Source organism: Dama dama, chromosome 25, assembly GCF_033118175.1.
Source record: "Dama dama isolate Ldn47 chromosome 25, ASM3311817v1, whole genome shotgun sequence".
In the NCBI taxonomy this organism is placed as follows: Eukaryota; Metazoa; Chordata; class Mammalia; order Artiodactyla; family Cervidae; genus Dama; species Dama dama.
In genome coordinates this window covers 28258499-28278723 of record NC_083705.1, presented here as the reverse complement: position 1 = coordinate 28278723, position 20225 = coordinate 28258499, and the positions used below count along the sequence as shown (strand labels likewise).

The 20225-nt window shown below is 40.4% G+C and overlaps 1 protein-coding gene across 4 annotated transcripts in view; it reads right to left on the bottom strand.

The window, feature by feature from the left end:
- PDE4D (phosphodiesterase 4D) overlaps window positions 1–20225 on the bottom strand; it is an 801730-nt gene that overhangs the window by 40425 nt on the left and 741080 nt on the right. For 3 of the 4 annotated variants that reach the window (XM_061129751.1, XM_061129753.1, XM_061129752.1), the window contains exon 6: window positions 17326–17438. In XM_061129751.1, the coding sequence (XP_060985734.1) occupies window positions 17326–17438 (113 nt within the window). Of the gene's footprint in view, window positions 1–17325; window positions 17439–17524; window positions 17945–20225 lie in introns of those variants that run through there. The other variant, XM_061129754.1, reaches the window with a different exon arrangement.

Sequence of the window (20225 nt, the reverse complement as noted above, 5' to 3'; positions counted from 1 at the left end):
AATGCAAGGGCTCTTCAGGGCTTACAGGGCAATGTGCAAACTCTGACACTTAAGGCGCTTTACATTGCAGGACCCCAATCTACATTTCTCACACCTGCCTCTGTTCCTCTAATCAGATTTTCTCTTTGAGAAAGGCTCACTCATCCAAAACATTCACTCCTACCCCCACCGACAATAAGGTAAATGCACAAGTGTCCCACCCTACCCTGCCTTAACCAGGCCCTGGAGTGTCATCTCTCCTCTCACTGGCAATCTATAGGAACTCTTTAGGGTTCAAGATCCAGCCTAAGTAGCACTTTCTCTGGGATGCTTCCCAATCATTCTGGTCCTTAGTACTGAACACATTCTGAACTCCTCTACAGGACCAGAACACCATGAATTACTCTATCATTCATTAACATACAATATGCTCATTTACATGGCTAGCTATATTTTCAATATGTACGTCCAATGCTTTGTATGTATGTATGTATGTATGCATGCATGTTTTCTATATTATGTATTTGAATACAAACGCACATATATAAAAGTCTCATTTCACCTATCAAAGCCTTCGGAGCAGGTCGGTGGCCTACAGTAACCAGGCAAATACAAAATTTCCTTAGTGAAAGTCTACTTACTGGGTTGAAGTTACCTGAAGTCAAAAGGTACAAAACAATGACAATAAAAGACTGATTTATTCTCACACGAAAAGCATATCTGGCCTAGAGAAAAGTCAAGGACCAAATACAAAAAAATATATCAAACTAAAAATTTCATTCGAAAGTGATAATATCAATAAAGACTGAAATCCGGGTCTTGTCTAGCAATAAAAAATTTTTACTTGCCACAAGACAGAAGTCTTCCCCAAAGTAAGACTGGATCATCTTGTTCCATGTCACTTTAACTTTCCTGTGCCTTTATAACTTGTCTGTAATGAAGGAAGTGAACAGGTTGATCTGACAAAGCTCTTTCCTCTCTAAGGATTGTTGGAATTAAAAAAGAAAAGAAACTTTTTTGATTAAATATATCAAAGTTTCTCTGCAAAGTGGCTAACGACAAGTGGAAAATGGAAAGGGATCAATCACCTAGTCAGTGACTCATTTTCAACTCTTACAACTACCCAGCTGGGGAATTTCTTCTCCCTCTGGCGACAGCTAGTGTCAGACCCATGACTCAGACTGGAACTAGCCCATCTGGGCTGGAACTACATTCAAGGTCATTTCATCCATTCCTGTGTTTCTCAGCTTGACTGTAGATTTAAATCTGTGCAATGATTACAGGGTTCTATTTTGGGATTATGTTTCTTCTGGTTCCCCAAGAAGAGACATCTAGTCACCTGATATTGATTGATATTTGACACTTTCATTAATAGTCAAAATCTCAGTATTTCCACAATACAGTATTTCCAGAAAAAGCACCTGAGAGGGGTCTTTGAGGTCATCCAGGGTTCGGGAAAAAGCAAAGTCTAATTCTTAGACAATTTGTAGACAAAGTGGGTACAAGAGCCATGTGAGACCCTCACCACACTAATAAATGTTTCTTTTGTGGCTGCCTTCATACCTATGATTTTAAAGTCATGGTGGTTAAGTGGTCAGCGAGAGCATAAATAAAAGTATGCTACCCACAAATGCTAGGTAACGAGCTAAAACTAAAGTAAACAACTGCAGTGGGCCATCCCATATGCAAGCTGGTGAGGCCCATAAATCACCAGGATGGGGATCAAGATTTCAAAGGCACACTCGGAGCTCCTCTGCCCAGGCCTGTTGATTCCAGCTCCAGCTGCATTGGGTTACCTATATGGCAGCATATAAAGTTCACCTTTTAAGTTTAAAAATAGTTCCCATTCCAACTAAAGATAGGTCACAGTACCTATTATGGGTGTGCCCTATATTCTGCACTTGACATAAGTTGGCATTTAAATTCCCATCACCATCCTGGGAGATAAGATTTTTTGTGAATCCCAATTTACAGAGAAAGCAGAGGCTCAGAGAAGTAGAAGCAGTTTAAGCATCTGAGGTCACCACTCTAGTGTGGGGTGCATTCATATCCTGAAGAGCGATTGCTAAGCTCACTGGAATGTGGGAGCTTTAAAGCCAAATCAACATAAAGGTTCACATTTGTCATCAGCACTATAGCAGTGCATCAACCCCACTCTCTCCTCACCCAGTCCCAGCTTGTCCTTTGGCTTCCCCCCCCCTCACTCCCAGGCTCCTCAGGGGATGGCCCAGCGCTTGGATGTGACAACCCACCCATGCTGCTACTGGGCCAAGACTCGAGGAGGCAACAGGTGAAGATGACGCCAGCTACTGGTGCTAAAAGAGACTTGCGCCTCCTGAAATACACTACGTCTATAAATCTCCCCTCTCCAGCCAGCCCTCCCCTCCTCCCCCGTCCCCACAGCTGACTGTCCTCTCTTAAAACACTCACACTGCATGCTGGTCATCCCCTGGGATGTCTTTTTCCCTCCAAGGCTGTCCCAATGGTTTATTCCAACCAGATTTCAGCATATGAGCCCTGAGGTGGGAAGGGGGCACGAACATGAAGCCAAGGACAGCCCTGCTCCTAGGTCAGCCCAGTCAGAGCACTCCTACCACCCATCCCCTTTCACCTCTCATTGTCTAACATGTCTTTCCACTTTTCTTTCCTCCAATCTTCACTCTATCCAAGAGCCCAGCTTCCCTTCTCATTTTGCTCCAATAAGAAAACAAACCTCCGAGGCAATGCCATAGACACAGGTTATTAAAAAAAAAAAAAAAAGTCCTGACACCTGCTCACTCCTTCCCAGAATTCATTCTTTACCTTCTCTATCGGCTGCCACGCTCCTTACTATAACCGTCCCATCCAATTCTATCTCCCCCAAATCACCTGCCAACTCAGAATGTCAGATCTGCTTCGGTCTCTTAGTCTCCTCATCCACGGACCCTCGTATCCTTCAGCTTACATCTGCCTGCAGCTGACTCCTAGCCTAAAAACCAGCCATCCCACCATCATACTCTTCTTAGGACAGGAGCTAGGAAGGTCCTCTCCACACCTGCCCCAACAGGACTCAGAGAAAAAGGAAACGGGAATCAGCATTCCCCTCTGGGGACGGTATTTTGCAAAAATGGCTCTTGCTGTTTTGGAATCGAGTGCTCACTAAATAAGTGAAGTTATTAGTACATAATTTGAAAAGGCAGCCTGAGAACAAACATTGTTTTCCTATCTCCCAGCCTTTTCCCTAGATGTTATATTCTGAGAAAAGAATATCTTTACATCTATTAAGAAGCATATGGATTTTGGACAAGTTTAACTGAGCATCAGATTTTCATCTTTAAAAATGGGACAAATTATTTTGACATATAGGGTACTATTTCTGCGACTAAGTTAGGACTGTAAGGTTTAAGGGACAAGTCAACATCAGGATCATATCTTACATCAGGTAATAAGGCACATACTGATGTTTTCTGATCAGTGTAATCAAAGACTATTTACATGTACCAAACATATCAAATGGATAATATCAAAATGTTTGAAAATAAAGCTAAAGTAATTTTTCCATGAATTCTTCTTTGGAGAGAACAAATTCCTCTCCTTTAGGGACTGAATATTCAGTCTGTAATGATGTAATGATGCTTCCTTTTTGGCTCTTCAACTATGTACCCTTTATCACTTTACTGCTCTTCAACACATCGAGAAAAATTAAATTGTTGCTGTTCTTCAGTAGCTAAGTCACGTCTGACTCTTCGAGACCCCCTGGACTGCAGCACGCCAGGCTTCCCTGTCCTTCACTATCTCCTTGAGTTTGCTCAAATTCATGTCTGTTGAGTCGGTGAAGCCATCCAACCATCTCATCCTGTCGTCCCCTTCTCTTCCTGCCCTTAATCTTTCCCAGCATCAGCATTTTTTCCAATGAGTCGGCTCTTTGCATCTGGTGGCCAAAGTACTGGAGCTTCAGCTTCAGCATCAGTCCTTCCAATAACTCTTCAGGGTTGACTTCTTTAGGATTGACTAGTTTGATCTCCCTGCAGTCTAAGGGACTCTCACGAGTCTTCTCCAACACCGCAGGTCAAAAGCAACAATTCTTCGGCACTCAGCCTTCTTTATGATCCAACTGTCACATCTGTACATGGCGACTGGAAAAACCACAGACTTGATTAAATGGACCTTTGTCAGCAAAAGTGATGTTTCTGTTTTTTAATATGCTGTCTAGGTTTGTTATAGCTTTTCTTTCAAGGAGCAAGTATCTTAATTTTGTGGCTGCAATCACTGTCCTCAGTAACCTTGGAGCCCAAGATAATAAAATCTGTCACTGTTTCCACTTTTTCCCCATCTATTTGCTATGAAGTGATGGGACCGGATGCCATGATTTTAGTTTTCTGAATGTTAAGTTTTAAGCCAGTTTTTTCACTTTCCTCTTTCACCTTCATCAAGAGGCTGTTTAGTTCCTCTTCACTTTCTGCCATAAGGGTAGTGTCATCTGCATATCTGAGGTTATTGATATTTCTCCCGGCAATCTTGATTCCAGCTTGTGCTTCATCCAGCCCAACATTTCACATGATGTACTCTGCATTTAAGTTAAATAATCAGGGTGACTGTACATAGCCTTGATGTACTCCTTTCCCAATTTTGAACAGGTCTGTTGTTCCATGTCTGGCTCTAACTGTTGCTTCTTGTCCTGCATACAGGTTTCGCAGGAGGCAGATAAGGTAGTCTGGTATTTCCATCTCTTTAAGACTTTTCCACAGTTTGCTGTGATCCACACAGTCAAAGGCTTTAGCGTAGTCAATGACGCAAGTAGATGTTTTTCTGGAATTCCCATGCTTTTTCTGACTCAACAGACATTCCAATTTGATCTCTGGTTCCTCTGCCTTTGCTAAATCCAGCTTGTACATCTGGAAGTTCTTGGTTCACATACTGTTGAAGCCTAGCTTGAAGGATTTTCAGCATTACCTACCTTGCTAGCATGTGAAAATTAAGACACAAGCCTGAACAGTATCTTCCAGGAGAAAGTACACTAATCCTTCCTGATGTGTATTAAAAATACCTCTAGTTAAAAAAATTTCATGAAGCCCAACTATCACTTACCCTTATGGAGATCTAAGAAACCATAGTGAGAATGTAAGATTAAGAAAACAAAGAGCAGAAATTCAACATGTATATCAAAGATAATTTTCATTAGTTTCGCTCTTATCAGAGTGTATTATTGAAACTGATTTTAAATATTCAAAACAAAGTGTAAGACGACCAGTGATAACTGGAAAAAAAAATAAAGGGAAGGGACAAGCTGGCATATTTCTATCCAATACCTAATCTTAAATAAATAAATAAAGACTTTCTCCTAAGTCTATCTAAATTCTTATATACTCAACAAGTTTACAGCTTTTTTCACCCTTTGCGATCTTGAACCTCTTTTATTAAACAAGGGTTCCTTACAAAAAGGGAAATGACACATAAATATTTAAAGCACCCATGAAAGCATTTCCACCTCCTTATTAAAAACTACTAAAGCCCATTCCTAAATTCTTGTGACAAAGTCATCGTAGTTAAAGTTGCAGTTCATTATTTTTCTGAAGCTTGAAAAAGAAACCTAGCAAATATAGAATAGAATCTTTTTTGGTCAAAGAATGTACTCTTTTTCTAAAACTTGAACCTGATGTAAAGGCATAAACAACGAAAAGTCGCCTTACTAAGAAATGCTCTTTTCTTTGTAATTCTGTGTAATTCAGTATAATTTATAATTTTTTAGATATACACATGATAATTTTATTTGTATATGATTCTTTATAAAAAAATAATTTTCCACTGTAATGAAATAGCTGTTCTTTCTTCCTAATGGGTATGGACTGGAATGATCAGGTAGAATTAGCACACTTAGCAAAAGGAAAATACTTTGATATATCCTCTCAAAATATTTTGGAGAGCATTATTTAAGACGTGTTTATTCATATTTTGCTCTAAAACAAAGACAAAGAGACCAAAACACTGCTATGCCAACAATGGAAAGCAGCTTTAAAAATCAGCCAGTTATTTTTTGAAATGAAGAAGACAGACATCAGCCTGGACTTACTCCACGACATCAGCCTCATTTCTGCCTGGTTGCTATGGACACATCCCTGTCAGGCCTGTGCCTGCTACTCTCCAGGCCTGTTTATGACAGGCTGAGAAGTTTCCTATTATGGTGCCTATGTCTGCAAGCACACTGCTTGCCAGCAATAAACACCAGAGGCTGCCACCATGGGGATTACAGTGCAGCAGACCAGAGATGCTGCCGGGAACCCAACAGCCTGGGCTCCCAGCTGCCTGGGTAAATCTGCACAGCATACTCCCCACCAGGCAAAAACCCAACAAGCACACCCTTTCTTCCCAGGCTAGCAGGGAGAGTATTCAGATGTGCGTGCATGCTAAGTCACTTCAGTCGTGTCTGACTCTTTGCAATCCCATGGACTGTAGCTCATCAGACTTCTCTGTGCATGGGATTCTCCAGGCAAGGATACTGGAGTGGGTTGCCATTTTCTCCTCCAGGGGATCTTCCCCACCTAGGGACTGAACCCACATCTCTCACATCTCCTGCATTGGCAGGCAGGTTCTTTACCACTAGTACCATCTGGGAAGCCTAATATTCAAAGCCAGATATGTCATTTTTACTGGGAACAAACCTATAATAAGAATGTTATTGCTACAACAGGTACAGAGAAGAGAGAATAGCTTAAGGCCATCACTATGACTCGTATGGCTTTTACCTATATAGTATTAATACAAACTTTTAATTTAAATGAGATGAGACTAAACTCACTATAAACTATGCTATAATTTCTGATGAGCATGATGGACTGAGATTTTTATATGGGCAATGATCAGGACTCTGTCAATAACAGAAAAACCACTTTCCTACAAAGGCATCAACTATCATGTACAGACTCTAAGGCTGTAATCCAAAGTGGAGAATGGCCACTTACATCAGCCAATGCCGCACATACAGAACGAATTTATATGACCAACTACAAAATAATACATTGACATTCGCTAGGTTTGGGCTAAAAGCCATACAGAACTCATCAGTACTCCTAGTGGCTGGGTAGAAAACTCATTGGTTATATACTTGAAGAGTTACTGAATCCATATGCTTATCAGAAACATGGCTTGTATTCTACTAACACACTCATAGGAAAAGAAAAAGTGTACCTCCCTCCTACAATTTATGAAAACAAACTGAGATAAAGACTGCATACAAAACTGCAAATAACAGTGAACTACATAAGAAGTCAAGAAATTCTAACTACCCAGGTAGATGTGGATGAGTTTTGGGTCTCATTTTCCAACTGATATTAAATAAGTCAGAAAAATGATCACTTTCACCTCCTTATTTATTTTTTATATTTATTTGGTTGTGCTGGGTCTCAGTTGCAGCATGCAGGATCCAGTTTCCAGACCAGGAATCAAACCCCAGCCCCTCGCACCAGGAGAGCAGAGTCCTAGACACTGGACCACCAGGGAAGTCCCTACTTCTGCCTCTTTTAGTTCTAACACATAAGGCTTGAGTCTGAGATGAATAATACTAACTATGATGCTTTGAAATACTGACCATGCTAAATACTACCAAAACTACCGAAAAACTAAGTGGAAGGCAGAAACAAAGTATTTTTTCATTTTATTAATTTCTATTAATTCCATTCAAATGATAATTAGAAAAATGATAAATTTCTTCAATTATCTGAGTAAGTGTTCAGTAACTCTCTTGCAAAGACTGTGACAACCAGTAAAACTGAAGCTAAATAAAGGAAGAATTTTTATCTTCTAAAGTCTTAGGGCGTAGATGAGTAAAAATAAACTTAGTCCTTGAGATTGATCAGTGATGATTCCTACAGCACTGAGAACCAAAACCAAAATGGTGGTTTTCAAGAATCACCATCACAATACCATTCATACAATTCACCCAATGTTTACTGAGCTTCTGTCTAGCACAGCTTTGTGTCCCATGTAATGGGGGCTGGAAAATGAGTAAGAGTAACAACCTAATGTACCATGTGATGGGAATAAAACAAAGAAAAAATATTGTATAGAGAGTTAACAGAACTACAAATAAAGTCCCACAGAAGATCAAAGGGAAAAGACATTTTACCCAATTAGGAGTGGCTAGGATGGGAGACAGGCTTCCTTGGTGGTTCAGATGGTAAAGAATCTTCCTGCAATACAGAAAACCCAGGCTCAACCCTTGGGTTGTGAAGATCCCCTGGAGAAGGGAATGGCAACCCACCCTAGTATTCTTGCCTAGAGAATCCCATGGACAGGAGTCTGACGGGCTACATACAGTCCATGGGGTTGCAAAGAGGAGGACAAAACTAATCAACTAACACTTTTTTTTTTTTTCCCCCAGGATGGGAGATATGGGGAAAGACAGGACAGAAAGGACTTCATAGAGGAGGTTAACATTCCAGATAGACCCTACATGATGGTTTGATTGATAACCCTTTTATTTTTAGCAAAGGTTTTTTTTTTTACAGAAACACTGTGAAGATAAATAGAGAGTTCCCATATGCCCCACACCCAGTTTCTCCAATTACTAATATCTGAGTATAGGGCACATTTGTACTAATTACTAAACCAATACTGATACATTATTATTAACAAAAGGGCACACAGATTTCCATCATTTTCACTGAATATTCCTTTCTGTTCCAGGGTTCCATACAGGATACATTACATTTAGTCATTATGTCTCCTTCAGCTCCTTTTGGCTGTGACAGTTTCTCAGATTTTCCTTGTCTTTGATGACCTTCATAGTCTTGAGAAGTTACTGGTCAGGTATTTTGTAGAACGTCCCTCAACTAAGAACTGGCTGATGTTCTTCTCATGTTTAGAGTGGGGTTATATGTTTTTTGTAGGAAACATCAGTGTTAGTAGCATTTTCATCAAATCATATCAAGGGCATCGACTACAACCGGACTTATCAGAACTGCTGTCAGCTTTGATCACTGGGTGAGGTGTGTGTTTATCAGGTTTTTCTACAGTAGAGGTACTGTTCCCTTTTTCCACATTGTGCTTTTTTGGAAGGAGGTCAGTATGCCCAGCCCACACTTAAGCAGTGAGGAGTTATGCTTTTTCTCCTTGAGAGCAGAGTATCCACATAAATTATTTGGAATTCGTCAGCACGGGGGATTTGTCTCTTCTCCCTCATTTAATTATTTATTCAATAAATTGTATCAGTGGGAACTCATGGGTATTTGTTTTACACCCTGGGTTATAGTCCTAGTTTATTTTCTCAATCAAGTAATTCCAGCTGGGAACTGGGAGCTTTTTCAGCTTGCTCCTCTGTCCCTTCGCTGTGTTCCCATCAACTCTTCTTTGGGGACCTCCTTCTCTTCCGGCTCTACACATGCTCCAGCCCCACTTCCTGCGCCAGTTCTAGAATCAGTTACTTCTCCGCAGAGTCCTGCTACCTTTTGTTGGAGACGGGTATCAGAAACCAAGACGAGGGTGCTAGATGTGTTCACTGCCCCTGGGGTGCCACTGCTTTAGGCTTTCTCAGCTGACAGAGCAAGGAAATGTTTGCATACACTAGACAGTTAAGTTGCTAAGAGGACCCTAGAAAGCTATGTCCTGAATATATTATTCTTGACATTAAATATTAAAATAAGAGATTCTATGACCGGGTTACTTTCAGTCTCATTCAGAGGAATGACAGGGTACATCCATTTACGAAAAAAAAAAAATCACTGGACTATTATCCACTGTTTTAGGTATTTCTGCTAGAAAATAGCTTAGAGAGTTTTAGATATTTTGATAAAACCTCAGGCCGTTTTGATGGGCTATACTATAAAATTACACAAAGAAACAAAAGGTAAACTCCGCTGAAAAGTCATTGATAGAAGAGCAAATGAAACATTCCAATAGTCCTATGTGGTTCACAACATCATTAGCCCACCATTCTCTCTCAAAAGCTCACTGGAAGCATAAGTATCAGGATGGCAAATAAACGCCTTCTCTAACCCTTACCCCGCAAAAGAAAGACGACATTCCTTTATAGAAGGACATAAAGGACTCAGCATCACTGAGCACCCACTATGTTCCTGACTCTTGTCTAGATGACTCTCATCTTTTAATTCATGGAATCATCACAGCAACTATTTAACAGATGAGGAAACTGAATCATAAAAGGTAAATTGTCCCATTTAAATTTAGTGAAAGACAGAGACTGAATCCAACCATGGCAATCTGACTACGGGACAGTGCTCTAAATCCATAGACCATTCTGTCTGAAATCTGGCATTTTCTCCTCTAGTGGGGAGATCTCATTAATGGCAGAGAAGAAAAACCAAGGTTGTTTAAAACAGACATATCTTTCTAACCAACAAGGAGTCCCCAAATGGTTCTTACTTCCAATTTAGACTACTATAACCAAAAGTATGCCTGTTGTCTGTAATGCAGTGTGGATGAAAACTTTCTCATTTTGTTACAAATTAATTTCAACGTAATTAAAAACAATTATAACTAGAACATAAAATCCATGATTGTATGTAATTCTTTGCTTAAGATGACGCACTCTTGTGGACACTTACCTTTTAAAAATAAATGCTTTAAATAAAAATAACATTACAGCAGTTATGAATGTACACAGGAAGTTTGACAACCCTAACTCCAAGTCTATTACAGAACAAAAGTCACATTTTTCTTCTAAGAAATATTATGCTCTTATATTAGAAGGAGTATCTGACATATAGTTTTTCTTAATCTCTCCTTTCCAATACAGTTGAGGGATAGAATAAATTACACGCAATTTATTGAGCACCCAACATACACTATTCACCAAATTGAACTTTCTATATATGTAATGGTCTTAACAAACTTTCAATTTTATTTTCCCCTTTTATTATCTCCATTTAGAAATGAAGAAACTGAAATTCAGAGAAGTGAGGCATGTTTGCTCAAAATACTAGTTAGGAAGCAGCAGAGCTGGAATCTGAAACCAAGCCTGCCTGTCCTTTCTATTCCATAAAGATGCCATAAGCATTTCTCAGGAGAAATGTAAATGCCCTTTATCCTCATCACACACAAAGTACAGCAAAACAAGAACAAAAAGCCCAGGACATTAACAACAACAACAACAAAACCTTCACTAAAGATAAAGTATTTTCTTAAGTGTAAAGGATAATAAAGTTAACACCGTTGCAGTTGGTAATCCAACTTAACTAATTTCACAATGAACAAAGCAGAAATGTTTGTTGTTTAAGCAAATACGAAGGCTCACTACTCCTCATCTCAACCCTTGTTAGAGTAAACAAAAGAAAATGCCTTTTTAAAATGTCTTTTAAAACTAATGTGAGTATCAAAATGCAAGCAAGGCTACCCCTCTCTCTACTTCCCAGAAAGATCTCAGGCTAAAGTGTCAACTCAACTGGCACCGCTAGTCAGGCACAACATTACACCCGGGTAGGGAAAGCTATGCTGTCACAAAATAAAGCCTAGCTATTTGCAGTTTCAAAGGATTGATCTCTTTCTGGAAAAAGAGGAAATCATATTTTACATAATATTTTATGGATTTAGTGGAAATCATTACCAGTGTTTCATATCTGCCATAATGATGTGTATCTGAAGGAACAGCTACAATCTGTGACTATCACACAGTCACAGAGACAGCTATTCCTGTCAATATCAGAGGAATCTTTCAAAATTGAGTAAAATCATTATTATCCTTGCTATTTAGGGGGAAATGTGCTTAATCTGGTGGCACGAGAGATGTGGGTTTGATCCCTGTGTTGGGAAGATCCCTTGGAGGAGGAAACGGCAACCCACTTCAGTATTCTTCCCTGGGAAATCCCATGGACGGGGGAGACTGGCGGGCGTGGGGTTGCAAAGAGTTGGACACAACTGAGCATGCAACCTTCTTCAATGTGCTTAATCTATTCATATATTGGGAAAAGCACTATTTTATTTTGGCCAAGCCTTACATTTTGAAATTAAAAAAAAAAAAAAGACATCGTTCATAACACTGAGACAGAAGTTACCACTATCCTATAATTAAATCAAAATATAATAACTGAAAGCAATTCTCAAGGAACAACTACTTTACTGAGTCACAAAATTAAAAGTTTTTGATAATTAACTATCTTAAGGATATTAAGCTTACTGCCATTAAATACCAATATAGGAACCAAGTTGATGACAAAAGAGATAAATTAAGATATACTGTAATCCTTACTGCTTTAAAGTTAAAGTTAAGGGGTTAAAATTAAAGGCTTTACTATTTAATTAAACATAAACATATCTGTTAAAAAGTGCTTCCCTTCTTTCTATTATTACTTAAAAGCAAATAAAGTATTTTTTTAAACAGTGATCATAAAACAACCACTTCCAATTCTTCATGTTAACTTTAAGGCTCTATAGGTACACTACATAAATCTTGGCCAAATCTACTTTTATAAAGTAGATGAAAAAGCAGAGAGCAAACTTAAAGCATCAGTATGTTGAGTTTCTATATTTATGAAAGTATTTTCTTTTCTAAAAATTTAGAGTTTTCCTTTAAGTATGTTGATTAACTCTTAACAACTCTTACATGACTATGTCAATAAGTTTTAATATTTTAAAGAAAATTACTGTTATTTGCTCTTCACAAAATTAAAATGCCTTTTCCAACTTTTTGCTTTCTTCTCAGCAAAACTAAGCATTTATATCTTTACTGAGCCATCTTATACTCATGTAATGCTGAAAAATGTTAAGAGTAAGCCATTTCTTATGCACATTCTGTAGTATTCATTCCAGCACCACTTTTGCCAGAAGAAAATACATCAGCAATCACAGAAAGCTATAGTAGATGTTACATATGCATTGACTATTAAAAATCAGCAGGGGGAGTAGACAGCAAAAATACTAGGAAAAAGCATCCCAGAAAAGCAATTTAATTTGCAGGCAACAGAAACATGATAGAGATCTTTGTTAAAACCAGACAAAATAAATTCCATAAAGAAGTCATATCCACATTTGCAAAGCTGGCCTACATATGCCTGAAATGAAAACAACAACCAAAAAACCTTAAGTCTTTTAGAAGGACACCTGAATCTTAACTTCCAGACAGACTTTCAGTTTGAAGCATTGTGTGTGTGTGTGTGTGTGTGTTTCTCTTTCTGACTCTTTGCGACCCCATGGACTATAATCTGCCAGGCTCCTCTGTCTATGGAATTTTCCAGGCACAAATACTGGAGTGGGTTGCCACTTCTTACTCCAGGGGATGTTCTCCACCCAGGGATGGAATCCACATCTCCTGCATTTAGCAGGTGGATTCTCTACCACTGAGCCACCAGGGAAGCCGCTTGAAGTATAAGGGCTTCAAGTAGGTTCCAGTAATGCCAAGCCTCAGAACTGCCCCCAATTTAAAGAAGACCAACTCATTTTTATAGTGATATATTTGGTGGTGGTGGGGAGTTGGTTAAGATGATTTTATTTTCCCCTTCAAATATCGCCACACTTGCATTGAAGGTCTGGTGAAATGTGCATTGTTAGGTCACAAGAGGATACAGTTCTGTAGCATAAACTTTGATGCTTAGATTCCTGGCCTACTCTCCTCACAGCCTCAATTTACTTTTCATGAGAAAAAGGTAACCAAAAATACTGTGAAACTATTTGGCCTTTAAAATAGTCTTAAAAGTTACTTTAGCTTTGCAAAATTTTTACAAAGGATGGAAATATACCTACCAATCCCACATTATGTTTAGTATTTTCTAAAAATTAATAAGTGCTGTATTTTCATTTTTAAAATAAAACAGGAAAAATATTTAGCTCTTCTGTTTGGAATTCTGTAGCTGAAATTTAAGAAAAGATTAAGCTTTTAATTAGAACTTCAAAATGTTTATGCCTATATTATGCTTAAGAAAGTATAAACACTTTTTGTAATATAGAAATGTGTCCTATAGACAGAACTGTATTATAAAAATTAAGAACTGGATTATAAAAATCTGTGAAACTTAAAATACCAAGCATAGATTACAACTGAATGGTTAAAAAAAAAAAATTTAGCCAAGTAAGCAATAAATCAAGTTGAACCTAAACCTCCAATAATACTAATGATACACATAATGCACGTCAGACATTATTAGCTAGCTATTTTATACATATTCTTTCAAACTCTGACCTTTCAAAACAAGTATCATTGTGCTCATCTTATGCTAAGGAAACCAGCTAAAAAAATTTGTCATTTCTCTAATGTAACTCAGCTAGTAAGAAATAAAACTGTGATTCAACTTCCAGATCTGTCTGCCACCAACGCTTTGAGACATCACCAAAACCTCTCTTAACTCAAGGAAATCTGTACAAATCTCAGGCAGATTAATGTGCTTATGAGAGTAAACGCTGTCGATTTAACCACTCAAATTAAATGCCACCTGGAGTATCTCACCCCTACTTGGTACAAGCATCCTACACGTATTATAGCCAACACTGGCATTGGCCAAGAACTCCACAATTTTCCTGTCTCAATACTATTGATAAGCATTACACACATTACAATCCCAATCAGGAAATGTATCTAGTTGCTTCTAAAGCATCCCTTAAAAACTGCTAATAGTTAAGATTCCTTCTGTTCAGATTTTTTAAAATATGAAGAATCCATTAACCCAATTTGTTAAATGAGTCTGATGAATCAATTTCCTCCTTCCTCACACCCAAATCCACTTTCATAGCAAATATTTTCTCCAAATAATCACTTAAAAATCGTGATTTCTTACTAGTATTTTATTGTGTTATTTTAATCAATTAGGGGACTTTTTTTGAAGCCTCAAAAAGAGAAGAAAACAAAGAAAAATATTAAAACAAAAACTTCAAAACAAAGAAAACAACCAACACTGGTTGGTTCAAATAAGTACATGTAGAAAGAAAGGATGGTAATAAGACTAGTAACCAAAAGCAATGTTTCAGACTTCTTCATTCACACTCGAGATACTCGACAACCTAGTGGACGTGTGACGCAAGTTGTCACATTTCCAGTTCAGACTTAGACTTGGTATCACTCCTGGGGACCTTTAGATCAGCTGCTCCAACTCAGTTTACAGCTCATGTGGATGTGACTTATTCGTGCCCTTGTTACCAGGCTGAAGGGTAACTTTACAACCTTTACCAAGAGCTTTTTCTTTCTATGCTAATCCGTTTTCATCTATAAAAAGTCACAGGAGCTTAGCACTTATTTAGAAATGAATGAGTTAAGGAAAAAAAAAAAAAAAAGAAATGAATGGCTTAGACAAGAGAAGTTTAATCAACAGCCTCAGCTGAGTTGAATTTTTTTAATGTTAAAAATAAGGATCATGTCAATACAAGACTTAAACAGAGCTAGAATGACTGCATTTTGAAATAAGCTCACCTCCTACATTAAATCTGTAAATTAACTCAAAGTCTACTTGAGGGGCCATCACAATAAAAAAGAAAAAAGGAAAAGAAAAAAATCCTTGCCTTACTTGGTGCCTTTAAAAGAAAAAAAAAATCATTTTGACTAATCATTGTGACCTCAAATTTTACTTTTTCATTTTAAAGTACAGATAAATTAACTGCTTGACAACTGAAGTCACTTACATGATTAGATTTCACGTTCATTTTTAAATTCAAACAGGTCTCATCATTAAGAGTATAGATTTGGGGGAAAAGTAATTACAGCTGCTGAGGTTCATTGTGCTGAAAAAGTACTGTCAAATCATCTTGAAAATATAAGCAAAGGCTTGCGCATCTTTTGGTGTCTTCTGGTTTCTCCTTTCACTACACAGAATTAACCAGGCAAGAGAACAAGAACTCAGGCCCATTACAGAATGGTCCCGTTCAGCCTTCAGGACACTGGAGATCCTTAGCATATGTCAACTGCCATTATGAACCAAATTATGAAAGAACAACCTATGTATTATAAAATGAATCAATGAACTAAGAATTTATTAGCTAGATGAGAACAATGGCACCTGATGCCAAGGCAGAGAGTAAGAGTAATAACCTGTCATTTTGATGAGCAATCACACCAAATTTAGAAATGAGGCTTAAATGACAAAAAAAAAAAAAAAAAAGATACAGATTTGATCATTGGTGAGCATACGGGTAGGTCAGTGTGCTTATGGGTAGGTTAGTGCTGCACACAGTGACTGGGAAGTCCTTTTTGTTTATCTGAAGCTAAATTTTCAGTTAAAAATCCTGCTGTCTATGTAAGCGCTGTCAAGAGATAAGACAATCAAGTAGCTGATACGCTTTAGTTTTTAAAACTGCATGAGAGAAAAACAGGTGGGATGAGAACTATAGTAAACTAAAAAAAAAAAAAAAAAAAAAGCATAGCTCTTTGAAAAATATGTGCATGCAGATAAGCAGTAAAATAGCATAACCTTCCTGACCTTGTAAATAGGTGGGCCAAAATATTTAAATATTTTTAAGGAGCAACTGTTATTAATTGCCACATGAAGTTAGTAGTCCTTACAGGCTAAATACTTCAGGCATCTGCATCCAACATGCCCATGCCTCCCAGCCCCTGAATCAAACAATCATTAAAAACATAGATAATCCCAATTATTTCCTTACATAACTAAAGATTAAAAAAAATAATAGGAACTCCAAAAAAAAATACACCAAAACGGACAACACTGTACCTTGCTTTAATGTGCCAGGTGGAAGGTTGCTTCTCAGCCACTGAACTCCACTATCCACCAAGACCAGCATCTTGGCATATATGGCACAAATGCCCCCATTGAATCATCACTGTAAATAACCTCAGAAAACTGGACTCTCCCTCCAAGATCTACAGTAACAAAGGCAGTGACCATAACCTTAACTTTGACGTCCTCTGTGGACACATATGGCCAAGCGAAACTACAAAGGCTCAGTTCTTAGAGGGTACCCTGACCCTGACACTAAGATAAATGTGGGTTAAGGTTCCAAGTTCACTGAACTCTTCTGAGTGTGAGTGCAGTAGGTGGTGACACTCAAGGTAGTGCATTGACCTCTAGCAACTCTTACTTCCCACTGAGAATCCGAAGAATACCCTAAAACATGGATTGCCAGTAGACAGGATTTCGTTTCTGCTGCAAGGGCAAAGTGTCACCTAGAAGTACCCCTCCAAACATACACACACACACACACACACACACACACACACACGCACGCACGCACGCACACTGTCTTGCGGGTATTGCAATCAAAACTATGTCAAAGTTGCTTTTGTAAAATGTTTAATTTCTCCAGAGTGAATGGATGAGAGAGGGAGGGCACAGACAGCACCAGAAATCATCTTCCAAGGGAGCCAAAATGCAGTGTGTGTGACAAACCTCTATTCCCCGGGTCCACGGGGACTGGTGGCTTCACCAGCGTGGGAATCAGCAGCCTAGGGGCCTCGGTGAGAACCGAGCCGGGGCTTACCTTATTGGAGGCCATCTCACTGACGGAGTGCCTGGTCTGCAGGGTCTCTAGCTGGTCCAGACACCAGTCCAGCTCCTCCAGGGTCTCGCTGGCCAGTTTCTGGTAGGCCTCCTCTGCGAAGAGATAGGGAAAGGGGGACTCAGTTCTCAAGCGCTTCACGGGGCCGCCGGCGAGTTCAAAGGGAGCCATCCTGCCGTACCCCGCCATGCTCGGATGCCCGGCGCCCGCACATGAGGGCTGCTTCTTCATATTGCCGAGCCGGGCACCGCGAGGGGGGCCGGGGCTCTGCTAGCGGGGCGGCCGGCCTCGGGAACGCACGCCGTCTCCAGCTTGGCGTCTCCGTTCGGCGTCCAGGGAGGGCGCGCCAAGTGCGCCAAGCCAACTTTGCCACGGACCAGAACCCCCACGATGCGACTTTGAAGAAGTCCTGGTGCCGGAGGATGGCGAAGGGGGGTGGCGCGCGCGCCCAGGAGCCCGCCCCGCGGAGGGAGCGTCTGGTCCTCGGCGCGATCTGCGCGGCGACCGGCCCGAGCCGCGGCCCCACGCCCGCCCCTCCTGCCGAGCCCTCACTCAAAGCGAATGAATCAGCCGCAGCCGGCTGCGCGGCCACCACGTTTCCTGTTTTCTTTCTCAACTCCCCCGGCGGCGGGCGCAGCGCGGCTCCATCGCCGCGGCTTTCCGGGAACACTCCCCCCTCGCGCCCCGCACGGCCCTCGGCGCCGCCCGGCCCCTGCACGACTCCTTCACGCCTAGATAGCCCGGGGCCACGGCCCGCCCGGCCCCCTTGTCGCCCCGCCACTTCGCCGCCGCATCACCCCGCGCGGTCCCGCGCTGCTCGCTCCGAGGAGCGGGCGCGAGCGTGTGTTTCCGTGGGGCTGCCAGGGACCCGTGCGAGGGGAGCGGCGGAAAACCCGGCGTGGAGAACCCGCCGCCAGCTCGCCCGCCGTCCTGGGTCGCGCCCGCCGCGGGGCTCAGGCGGGACCCCACACGCACGCGCGCGCGCGCGCGCGCGGCCGCGCACCTGGCCCGCGGGGACCCCGCACGCCCAGCCAGTCCCGGTCGCCCCGAACCTCCGCGTCTCCATCACCCTGCGAGCTTTCCCTGGAGAGCCCGACAGGTCGCACAAACTGGGTTATTTAGCGCAATCAGTTTCCGTGGGTTTGGATTTTAGGGTTTCTGAGGGTTTAGGATTTACCTACTTGAAGAGGACCGGGTGGTTGTGGGAATTAAAAGTATTTGTATTAAGACCAGGCTGAGTACCCAACCCAGCCCCGACGTCTAAATTTTGGGGTGGACATAAACAAAAACATATAATGTTGTGAGCCAGCACTCCTTAGAATTCACAGATTTGACAATATGCTATATTTTCACATTCAGAATTGTCTGAGTTATCTTCAACGGCAGTGTGAATGCACCACGCCTTATGGGCAATTTGCAATTTATGCCTATGTTGCTTCCTTCGTCAGAGGAACTGCAAATCAGGGAGGAGGGTGGTATTGCGATGCTAAGGGAAAGAGTCTGAAAGAGTGTTTCTACCTACCATGCACAGAATAAAGTACAAACTTGAGAAAAGACTACATTCAAAGACATCGTTTGGCAGGTTCTGTTCACAAAAACTGACCCTGGGGGAGCTCTACCGTAAGGGATCAATTGCAGAGAACTTCACTCTATTAGCCTGCAGATAAGCAAACCTTTCAGAGCAGGAAAACGTCCAAACTCCCAAGAAGAGTCCATCTTATGAAACTTCTGTTATTGTCAGTTAGAAAGCATAATCTGAAAAGCTTACATGAAGTTGGTGTGATCATTTTTCTTGGTCTTCAAATCTACAGGTATCGGAGGAGAAGAAATTCTGCCCTTGAAATTTGGACTCCATTTGCCTTGAAATTTGGTCAGTGGCACAACAAAAAATTTCATGGACTGAATCTCAGGCTCTTAGGTTTTCCAGATGGGTTTTTATATAAAATTTATAAAAGTTAAAATAACTTTCAAAGTATTTGTTACATGGGCCATGTGGCTGTTATCAAGGATTCTTGAACTGTTTGCTATTCACTTTGAGAACTCTAGGTTAAAAACTGCCTCTTTTATTCCACTTTTTTTTTTTTCTGCACCAATCTCTGTAAATATTTCTTTAGGTGAACCAACACCTACCTAACCTTGCCAGGTGAATTAAAGTGTAAGATTGGAGCTTCCCCCCCCCCGCCAAAAGGAAAAACCTTACAGATAATCTTAAATCACAAGTATAGTTTATCTGTACAGCCTTTCCCTGATTAAGTATATAAAAATGTAACATGTTTGTTATAAAATCTGAAACAAAGATGGAATGCAGAAAGTTCCTTGTAATCCCATACCCTAAAGATCACAAGTAATCATTAAACCTATGACCATAACACATTTTCATTTTACTTAATATCTTCCACATGTAACTATAGCATAACCTAGTTGTGATGGTAGTACATGCACTATGTGGTTTTATTTTGGACTTTTCTTTCCTGTAAGTTATAAAATAAGGATGTAGGAATTTTAAGAGGAAATTAACTTATTTCAGTTGATTTGGGCCGTCCACAGTTAGCACATCCAAGTGGGTTAAAGATGCATAACCATTGTGTCTAGGATTTGTTCACTGCCATCTTTCCAGTCACTGATTATATCCGGAAGCCAGGAATCCCCTCTCCCCACCTCAAAGACTTCATGTTGTGTTTCTCTCCCCTGTTTTCCAATTTTTCCAAAGTCTGAGCCCCAGGGGACCTCCCCATCTCCCTTCCCATCATCCCCAACTTCTCAAAGCTTTTCAGAAATATAGGCCTTGGACCTAGCAGGATGTGGCTCCACCTGTTACACTTTAGTGTTTAATTTTTAATCCTAAGAGTAGAAAAGTAATTCAGCAAAGTTTCAATGTGTCA